Source organism: Pogoniulus pusillus, chromosome 8 (genome assembly GCF_015220805.1).
Source record: "Pogoniulus pusillus isolate bPogPus1 chromosome 8, bPogPus1.pri, whole genome shotgun sequence".
Classification (NCBI taxonomy): Eukaryota; Metazoa; Chordata; class Aves; order Piciformes; family Lybiidae; genus Pogoniulus; species Pogoniulus pusillus.
This window is the reverse complement of record NC_087271.1, coordinates 16,915,880-16,926,618: the sequence shown is the minus strand read 5'-3', so window position 1 is coordinate 16,926,618 and position 10,739 is coordinate 16,915,880. Positions and strand designations below refer to the sequence as shown.

The 10,739-nt window shown below is 44.4% G+C and overlaps 1 protein-coding gene across 5 annotated transcripts in view; it reads left to right on the top strand.

Annotated features, from left to right (window-relative positions):
* The first annotated feature begins 265 nt into the window (after positions 1-265).
* TUT4 (terminal uridylyl transferase 4) overlaps positions 266-10,739 on the top strand; it is a 46,552-nt gene continuing 36,078 nt past the window's right edge. For 4 of the 5 annotated variants that reach the window (XM_064147389.1, XM_064147388.1, XM_064147387.1 and 1 more), the window contains exons 1-3: positions 266-376; positions 8,374-9,049; positions 10,564-10,727. In XM_064147389.1, coding sequence (XP_064003459.1) covers positions 8,488-9,049; positions 10,564-10,727 — 726 coding nt within the window. In that variant the 5' untranslated portion in view covers positions 266-376; positions 8,374-8,487. The remainder of the gene's footprint in view (positions 377-8,373; positions 9,050-10,563; positions 10,728-10,739) is intronic. The other variant, XM_064147386.1, reaches the window with a different exon arrangement.

The following is a 10,739-nucleotide window of genomic DNA, read 5'->3' as shown; positions in this document are numbered from 1 at the left end:
AATTAAGGTAGCTGTTGGAGGGGATAAAGGAAATAACCCGAGCTGCTCATTCCCACATCCCTGTTTCCAACTGTGGCACTGGGACCTGCGGGCCACAGAAAGAACCCCTCCCCAGCGGAGCCGGGCCGCTCCGGGCCCATGGGGCCGCTCCGAGCCCACCGCCCGGCCGCCGCCGCCGCCGCCGCCGCCGCCCTGCGCCAGCCCGGCAGCGCCGCCCGCCCTCGCGGCTCCCCCGCCCGCCCTCGCCCCACAATGCATCGCGCGGCGCGGCTGACATGGCGGCCGGGCCAGACTGAGCCGCTGGCGTCGGGGCCTCCAGCAGCTGGAGCCGGGCATGGCGGGGGCGCAGCGCTGGCACCCCTAGCGCCGCAGCCAGGTACCGGGCCCCAGGGGCCGGGGGGCTCCGCCCAGCCGCGGGGGCCTCCCCTGAGGGTTGTGGGGGTGGCTGGGCGCGCTCTACGCTCTCCCCGTGCGGGGCGGGGGGAGGCGGCCTTGGGGGGGCCCTGTCCGCGCCGGCGCCCCCCGCCACCGCCCGCGGCGCTCCAGCCCCGCCCCGGCCCGCGCCCCGCCTCGACGGACCGTCGCGGCCTCCCGACTCCGCCACCGGCGTGGCGGCGCAGAGGCTGTCCAGCACACCCAGCCGGGGGCACCGGTCACGGCCGGAGGGGTGGGGGGCGGCCTCAAGGTCAGCGGCGAGCAGGGCCGGCCCTGCGGCCGCATCCAGGCGAGCGGCCGGCCCGAGGGCAGTGCCCGGTTGAGCGGCCGCCGGTGCCTGGCAGGCTGGAGCCGCGTGCGCGCAGCTTGTTGTTCTCGCTCCCCGTGGAATTAAAGACTGGGAGTGAGAGACCGTTGCAGATGGCGAGGCCCCCCGGGGAAATGCCCCCTTGTCCCGGGCCGTCTTCGGTCAGGTCCACTGTTCCTTGCCGAAGCGAGACGTTCTCCTTTCTGTGGGTTCTGAGGATCCTGAAATGACACACAAGCATCCTTTCGCTTATGGGTTTCTGCTCTTTTGTTGGCTTATCTCGTACACAAATACAGCCGAACGACTTGCCTGCCCTTGCACTATGTTGCAATTTGCCAGTTGGCTGAATGTGTCATGTTACCTGAGGCCTTCTTGCTTTTGAGGCTGTTTGTGGGTATATCAAAGGAGGACAAGCTCATAACACGCGAAAAATGTGATCAGGTTTAGGCTAAGGTAGAGATCAGTACATTGTAAAGATAGCTGTGTGTAAGTATGGAGCTAATATTTTTTTTATATTCATGGCACCTCCTTGTCATTTGGCTTCCTGAGCACCGTGTCCTGGATTTGAGAATCATTGCATTTGCTTGAGAATAGGGGGTATGTGTTTGTTCAGTTTGTGCTTTTTGAGTAGGCTGACCCTAGACACTTAGGACAATTATTTCCGTGACAAGAAAAGTAAATGAGCTGTGGCAGTATGACATCATTACAGTATCTGGCAGAAGATGCTGTATTAGGAGTGAGGTTTCCTTTTACAAGCATCAGTTTTTCGGTGAGCTTTTTAGTTTTATCTTTTTTACTTCTGTGAAAATACCTTCATAAAGTTAATATTGAGATAAATGACTGAAATGTGTTCAGAAGATGTGTACAGAGGGATCAGAAAGTTCCCTCTGTGTGCTATTCTTGCAGAAAAGACAGTTTGACTTTTCTTTCATACTCAACTAGCACAGGAAAAGAAGCTGCCAGATGCCATGGAGACCTGCACGGTGCAGGGCATTTACCTGGCTCTTCGTTTGAAGGGAATTGCTGCCATGGGGAGAAATGCAGGATTTCCTATGCCCTGCTTGAAAGCAACTTACCCTTGAGGAGTTCCTATTAAATATCTGGTGGATCCACTTGTCACAGTAGTTGTTTTGGATTGTTTATTCATATTAATACCATTCAGGCAGGTCAAAGTGTTAACCTGTTTTATATGCAAAATGTTGGCTTTTGAAATGTTACAAAGCATATCTACTAAATTAACCTGATTTTTGTTCCTGTCTCAATGAAACGATGTCATGCTGGTAGTGAGAGCTCACAGAAAGAGGGACTCTGCAGTGTGCTTGGTGGATTAACTTAAAGTGGGAGCAGTCCAGGGGAAATCAACATTCCTGATGCTGTTGTCACATGAAGACCGTTGTAGAATGGTTGATCAATTGTTTAATTGAGCATAAATGATAGATTAGTAATTATTTGAACTACAGGTACTAAAAATTTGGCACTTAGATTTAGAAACCATCCATAGGAATATATTTTTAATTATTTTTACTGCAGATGCATGGGCATACATGTGTGTGCTCAGCCTGTGTCCTTGGTTCCATACATGTGTGTGTGCCATGCTGTGTCCATAGTTCAATGCATGTGTATGCCCATGCCATGTCCATGGTTCCATACACGTGTCTGCCTGTGCCGTGTCCTTGGTTCCCTGCATGTGTCTGTGCCCATGCCATGTCCATGGTTGCATACATTTCTATTAAGGCATGAAATACCGTTTCCAGCAAGAAGTAACTTCTAGAGTTTGGTATTTGGTATCAGGAAAGCTTGGTTTGGGCGTCTGAAACCAGCTCTCTGCTCTGAACTGTTGTGGCTCAGGCTGTGTGCCAGCTCTCTGGCTGTATTCTGGACAGCTTTTCTGAAGTCGTGTTTTGCAGTGTGTTTCTCCAAGTAGGGAGAGTGCCAATTCTGGTGAAGAAGGCATAGGGATACTGGTAGAGGATGCATCTGCTTTACCTGCAGTTTGTCACTAGTTTGTGACTGGCGTGAAGTAGTTCAAAGGCAGTCCCTTTCTCAGGGACGAGAGTTTGGGAGGGGGATCGCTCCTGCTTTGGTACGAGATCCAGATGCTTCTGTGCCACGGTGACGAAATGCTGTGTTCTTATCCGGTGAAGGTGCCAGTATAAACAGGTTTAAGAGAAGGTGGATAAGTGGAGCTTAAATGTGTAACTGCTATTGAAGCCATTTTAATGAGCAGAACAGGCCTCTAGAAGCTGGTTTAGCCTCGGAAAGGCTGGAAACCTGTCAGTGTTGTGCTGTTTGTTTCCAGCCTACTCTGCTGTGTTGGTACAAAAGTTGGATGTGTTTATTTTTAAAGTTGGAGCTACCTTGGGTCAGTTTCCTGATGTGGTTCCAGCGGGTATCTCAAGGCATACAGCTACATTTGAGGAAGGTGGGACCCCTCTTGTCGACTGCAGTGTTTGCTTAGCTTAATTGTGAAATGTTTAAAGGACTGTTACAGTAAAACCCAGGATTAGAACCAAAACCCAGTAAAGCGTGGGGAGTCTGTGTGTGAAATACAGGGCTAGGGGAAGCCACTGAGGCTTACTTACACAGCTGGTGTGGCAGGAGGGAGGCTGGCTTTTCCAGCTGGGAACAACAGGCAGCAGCAGCTTTAGAAAGCAGCAGTTCCTGGCGCTCGGTTTCATGCCTCTGTCTTAGCTTCTCAGTGAGTCATAGCGTGTTGTGGAAAAGACAGTGGGTGTCAGTGCAGAGAGTAACCTGGAACTGGCACATCTTAAGTGAACCTCCTGTCCAGTGTGCTCTGCTCTACATATATTACTAAGTTTTGTATCAAGCAAGATACTTAAAGTGGTACTTCTGTGATTCAGATCCAGTCCTGTTACAGTTCTCTGTATACATGTGTGTGCATACACGCACACACACGCACATTCACACAGATGCCTGTTTACCTAGAGATCACTCCTTAGAAACTTTCAGGCCTCCATATTGTGGATACTGCAGAGCTTCTTAGAGAGCTGCTTATCTTCACAAGGCCCAGATTGCTTGTTTTGGTTTGTGTGTTAAACTCTGTGTGTGCTATACTGACTTTCTTCTAGGTAGGTTCTAGTAGTATGGTACTTAGTAGCCTAATTTCTGCAGCCTTTAGGAACAGGAAGAGCTAGACCACTGTACATCACTTGTGTTTGCTACTAAGAACACTGATAGGTTTATTGCTGGTGGAGCCTGAGGCGCTTTAGTGGTCGTAATCTCGGCTAGTTTTAGTTTTAAGTAGTTTGGGAAAACATCAAGGATTGATTACAGTACTAAGTTATGTCTAGTTCCTCACAAAACAAACAAATGTGTGATAACTTTTAAAAACTATTGGCATAGAGTGTGGGAGAGGCTTAAATGATTTGTAGAAATTCTGACGTAAGCGGGGACCTAAGCATGTAAAAGAGCCATGTCCCCAGCACAGCAGGGCTGTCTGGTGGCGCTACCTGTGCTCCAGTCTAAGCGGAGTGCAGAATGCCTTGACTTTTCCTCTTGTCTGTGGCTGTAACCTTTGTTTGCTGAATTTCTTTTTGTTGAGGAAGTTCAGCTGGGCTATATTGGTAAGCAGGCAGGGAGGACTGAGGTTAATCCCCCCACTTACTGCTGGAAGGCTGGCTGGGCAGATTGGAGCTTAAGGAGCAATCATAATGGGACAGATAAAAGCAGAGCTCAGATAAAATACAGGTGCCTCTATCTCAATGAGGGTGATAACAATTCTGTTTGTAGCACTTTGTTTAACCCAGAGAGTACCACATTTAATAAAAACAAACTGAAAGGAGACTGTTCTCTTGTCCTTTAGTTGTTCTTGAACACCCTTACTTTTGGATATTTTGTCCAAATGGGACCAAATTTTGGTGTATATTTGAAGTGCTCTCAGAAAGTTGCTGAGGTTTTGTGTGTTTCTGGAAAGAAGCAAGCACAGAATCACAGCATCAAGTATGGTCCTACAGCTACAGTGTGTCTCCTCTGCTTGCCTGAGGGGCTGTGACTGGGAGTGAAACAGGAGTGCAAAATGAATGTATAGGAAACCAGGTATGTGCAGCTTTGCTCCTAATTAAATTATTATTAAAAAAGAAATGCTTTAAGGAAGAGCAACTCAGAATGCAAGAGCTCATGCTTAATCTTGGCCTTTACCTTTTGAATAGGCCCTGTTATGGCAAAGTCTGACACAGATGAATGTCTCTGAAGGAGTTAAATGCAGCTGAAGAGCTTGAGAGTGTGGAAGGGCAAATGGGTAGAAATATCTTTTTCAAAGTGTTTTTTGTTTGGTTGGGCTTTTTTAATCCTGTTTGGATGTAAGCCTTACCCTGCAATTTTGCAATTCAAATGCAACATTTTCTAATGCTAGTCTGAGAGAAGGAGGAAACGAAAGAAACTGGCAGAAATGAAAGTGAAACAATCGTGTTGCTTCCTTTCCTGAGCCTAAAAAGAATTCTGCAAGAGTGAAGCTGAAGCTGATTTGAACCAGTTTTAGTTTGGTTGTTGTAGGTATGTGTACAGGCTTAGTGATTTTCTAGAGTTTGAGATCGAATAGTATCTCATCTGACCTTAAGATGTTGTGTTTCAGCCAGATTATTTTTCTACAAAGCCAAGAGCTGAGCTAAGTTTGAGAAGTAGCTGGCACTGTGCATTCAGAAAGCAGGGCAAATCGAGTTCCCTGTAACACCAGGAGGTTGAATTCATGAAATATGCTGAAATTATTGCAGCAGGTTAATCATACCCCACTTCGCAAACATTGCTGAAAAACTCTGGTATTGCTGCCAGGCTGCCTGGGAGAAAGTTCTCTTGATTGCAGCTCTGGAAATTCAGGGTGAGCCTGAGCTAGTGAATCAGACCTGCCATCCAGGTCTCAGAAAGATGCCACCTTGGCACTGATTCACTCCACTCCAATGTTTTGTTCCCATGCTGCTCTTTTCAGAGGCTTTCTTTTCCCTCCTCCCTTTTCCCTCTCCCCTCTCTCTCAGTAGGTGGCCTGTCTTGGGTTTAGTAGTTGGTCTGTCTTTATTTTTCATGGCCAGCTTCATTATTTGGTTTATTTTGCGGTTCTTTGTGAGGTAGTGCTGTAGTTACTATTGTGTTACAGATTTAGATTATTTTTTGATAAATCGTTTCAGTATGAAAGCAAAAATCCATCCTAAAGTATAACATTGTGATTGCACTTGCATTTTCAGGTTCTGAATTTCAATGTGTAAATTAAGTTGAATTTTTTTGACTGGAATCTTTTTAGTTTAAAGCCTTCTTGCAAAACATGACTCTTTATTTGACACTTAGACAAAGTGGAGCAAAATGAAACCCTACTTTTCCTGCACTGCCTGAGTTTCATGATAGCTTTAAGCTGAAAGTGGTGCCAAGAGAAGTTGTCCCCACCCACCCTACTGGTTGTTTGTTATTACCAGCTCCTGCTGCTCCTCCTCCCTGTGCCAGTTTTAAATTAAGTTGGATTGGTTTTCCAGTTTGGTTCATTGCATGAGGGAAGGAGCAGCCTGAGCAGTGGAAGTGAGTAGCCTGGGTTGAAAAAGGGGTGCTCTTGCTTCTGTGGGATTGGTGCTGACCTAAACTGCTTTTTAGGCACTATGCAAGCATGTCCTGGGTGCGCTCTAGGCCAGAGTGATGGTGATCTCAGACATGAACCAGGAACAAGCGTAATGGGGTGGAGGGTCTGTGTGTGTGTGTGTTTGGTTTGGGGTTCTTTTTCCTTCCTCTTCAGTTTGAGCTACTTGATCTTAAATAGTTTATATTTTGACAAACCAAACTTTCTTTTCTCTTTTGATTACATAAAAAATCACAGTAGAGCACAGTTTAAAAATAGCAATGTCTTGTGCATAACTGTAACATCTCAGCAGGCTGTGGAACGCTGCTTCATGCTGATGGGCATAGACTGGACTACTTTAGCCACGCTATGGGGCCCCTGGGCTCTGCTAACCATGCTGAGACTTGGGTATCACTGCTCCAGGTGGGCAGTAATCCTTGCTGCTGAACTAGGGAGAATTGCTGTAGCAGAGCTGACAGCAATTCAAAGGCAAGTACTGCTTCCTCTTTGGGAGTTTTGACTTCTGATCTAGAAGCAAGAGCCAGGCATAATTAGTGCTTAATAAAACAATCATTGTAATATTAACTAAGTGTATTTGTGAGATAAAGTACCTTAGCTTTTGGAATTCATTTAGGAATACAGATATTATTTTTCTTTTAAAAGATTTCTATTTTACTGAAGACTGTAATACTAACACTAACCTCGGGAAAATTCTTCTGGGTTTTGTTTGATTTTAGTTTTTGAAAGATTAAGTAGATAATTTCAATTATGTCAATAGTGGCTTAAGATAACATTTTTTGGTATGTCCTGAAGTGTTTTCTTCTGTGTGTCTCTTTAAAGTGTGAGAGAGATAGTAGCTGTGTTAACTAGTCAGAAAAAAGGTAACAGTACTGTCCTTTATGCTTGATGTTACTCACAAATAGTTTTTTATTTTAGCTAGACATTTTAATATGATCCTTCCTTCTGGTTCTTATTATTTAAGTTTAGAAGTACATTGTGATACTTCTGATTTCTCTGTTGCTCCTATTCTTCACTAAATGCTAAGCTATTGAGTTTGCTGAGTTCTCTAGACCCCAGAAATTACCATCAATAGTGCTTTTACCTCCCAAGTATATAGCTGGGCAGGAAAGAGAGAAGTTCTGTACTCCATATCTTGCTATAATTTTATAAAATAACAATTATCTTCTGTGTCCAGTACTTCATTCTTAGATTTTTATTCCTAACTCAAGGTTATTTGAAAGCAAAAATAATCCAAGTTCTTATTGCAGATTTCCCCTTTGTTTTCTATAGCAGCAAGAGTGATTCCTTACAGACAGGCCCATTGATGCATGCTTACTTTCCCATTGGACAGTGCTGGAGTTGTCTCCAACATAAAGCTGAGGTGATAGACCACCTAAAAGGCTTTAGATAGGCAAGGTTCATCTGCAGCTAAATTAAGTTAAATATTTACTATTTGGAGAAGGCTTGGCTAAGCAAAATCTTCATTGGTGGCAGTTAACTCATACCAGAATTATATCTGTCAGAAATATGATTATCTGTGAACAAAGGTTAGGGTCAGGTTTATTATAAATACTCGAAGCTCTATCTCTAAATACTTTTTAATTAGCTAAGAAAATGAAACTGGCTTGCTAGAAACTCAATTAGTTCTCTGTAGGGGTTAATTTTAGCTTTGTATTTATTGAGTGGTGGTTTTTAGAGGTGTTAATTTTTTTCTTACTTATTCCCCAGTCTAGTTGCAGACATTTTGGTTCTTGGGTTTTTTTCTTTTTTTTTTTTTTTTCAGAAAGCCAAAAATAGGAAGGAAAGAAAGAACAAGCTGTTGGCAGGTTTATCACTGAGTGTTTTTCACTATGTACTGCAATTTTTTTGTCTCTTCATATTCCCTCCTCTTTTAAATAGGAGTCAAAGTGGTCATAATTTTCATGACTATTATGAGATTCACTTACGTCTGTAGGGGGAACATGGTTCATGTAACAATTTGTAGTTGCATCTTACAGAGGTTTAGTTTAATATGTTGTCTACACAGAGCTTTGGTATTTCTGCTTCAGTTCAAAACTGTCTATCATTGTTTCTTCAGTAGACAATCAGCTACAATCCTTGCCTGCACAGTGGATATAAAATCAACTGCAAATTGTTGAAGAATTGCACTTCAAGTGATCTCAAGAGACAGGAGAAGCAGGTCTTCACTATAATGGAAGAGGCCAAGAGCTCAAAGAATGGAAATCATGACCCAAGGAAGTCTGTCCGTCTTGCCTGCGAGGAAGGCAAAACAGTCAGAGTTACAAATAATCAAAATTACAAGCATAACAGAAATGACAAGTCTGTGAAGGACTTTGGGAGAAGTTCTCCAAGTGGGAATAACAGCAAAAAAATTAAACAAAATGATGTTTGTTGTGAAAAACAAGGAGAAAATAAATCATGCAAAGTGAACAGTTGTATTCCTGGAATTAAAGACCTGGGGTCAAGTGTTCAGGAGAGAAGTCATGGAAAAGCTAAAAAAGTTTCTAATTTATCAGCAGCAATGGAAAACCTGAAACAGACAAAAGCTCAAGCAGTGGGAGAAGATTTTCCAGGCTCCCATGTTTCAGGGAATGGGGTCAGTATGGAAAGCTTGACGACTGCACAGAAAGGGAAATTGGTGTTGGAAAACCCCCTGGGAGTTCACACTTTGAAGACTAGTGCTGATCAGACTGGGGATCCTGGTAAAGCTGTTTCAGATCAAAGGAAAATGGACCATAAGCCTGATGACTTCAGTGAGTATTGTTCATCACCGCCTTACTCAATTTTCTTCTGCTAAAATTGTTGACCATCTGAAATGGGCTTGGAAGCATTTCTGTTTGCATCTCTTTTCTCACATCTAGGAAGCTGCTGGTTGCGTTTAGGGAGAGCATGCTCTTAATGCAAGCATGCTACTCAGAGCATAAGAAATTACAGCTGGCCTTTTCCCTCCTGCCTAAGACATAAATGTCTCTGCAAGATACTTGATCTGCCTGGATTTCAGGTAGTTTTGTGAAGGTAGTGTCTTGGCAGAGAAGACCCCTTCACTTACACTGCCATGTACCACAATGCCACCTCTGCTTTGCAGAAGGAGCAAAGGAAGATCTGCAAGAATAGCTTTTGTCATAGGTGGGGGCAAATATTTACCTTTTTTTTTGTGACTGTCGTGCCCTCTTTGTTACTAAAATGTTGCAAATGTTGATTTGGGGAGCTCTGGAGTACCTGCCAGCCCTTGGCAGTTACCCTTGTGAGTGTTCAGTTTTTGCACCTCTCTTTCAGTTCAGGCTTTCAGGGTGCTGCTCGAAGACAGTGCACCAGTGAAGACCTTTCCATTGTTGCAACAGCGGTTGCTTCTATGGAAGTAGTGGGAAAATATTAATGTGTGTATTTTTTTAGCTATCTTAATAAAATTGAGCAGGAAAAGCAAGCTGAAATGGTAGCATCCTGTGAACAGTCAGCTCTTTGCAGATCACCATCACATAGTGTAGATGCCATCTGTCACTGAGAAACCAGGCCTTGACGACTTGCTCTGTTTTGATTCCCAGCTGGCCTGGGACCACAGATCTCATTTGAAAGGAAAGAAAAGAACCCTCAATTTGTTGCTATAAAAACTACTGGAATGATTGAAGCTGTGGCTGTTTGTCCAGGTTGGTGGCCTGTGACCAATCCACAGGCATCTGGAGGAACTGGCCTGTCAGAGCTGCCCTGCATGTTTGTGAGCAGCCACATTCCAGAGCTCTCTGCTTGCCAGCTGTGGGTGGCACAGCGTGCTCAGGTGCAACTCCAGCAGCCTTCTAATTGAGAACTTGGTATGCCTGATGACTGGCTCCTTGGGATCATTGGGTGAATGTCTTTAAAGCAGTTCTATGGCTGCTTCTTCAACATGTTTTAAGCCTGGTATTTGTGATTGTTAGAGCATCAGGACCTTGCGTGCTCTTTTCTGCACAACAAGAAACCCTGTTTCTTGCCTTGAAGAGCTTCATAGAGACTCTGAAGTTGAAACTGAAACACAAAATGAATCTACCAATTTTCCCCCTCTTTTTCTATAGCACTTTTAGTGGCAAACTCTGAAGTGTCCAAAATGTTGGTTAACCTACCAGAAAGACTGATGACTAAGGTGATTTTGGCCAGCCTTTGGACAAAAACCTGAAACGTAACTAATTTGTGTCTTGATTCCTTAGTGAGAAGCTCTTACTTGCTCTGTCATCTTAACTATCACTTTTCTTCTCCTGGAGTTATGCTGAAGAAAATAACTTCTTTCTCCCTCTAGGTAAACTAAAGAATTCTGAATCAACTAAAGAGCATGCTTTAGAAGCTGATGATTTAGAAAACGCCACCGTCATTGATGAATCTAATCTGACAGCTGAACAGCAGCTCGGATTGAAACAAGCCGAAGAACGTCTGGAAAGAGATTACATCTCCCGCCTTGAAAAAGTAGGTTGAGTG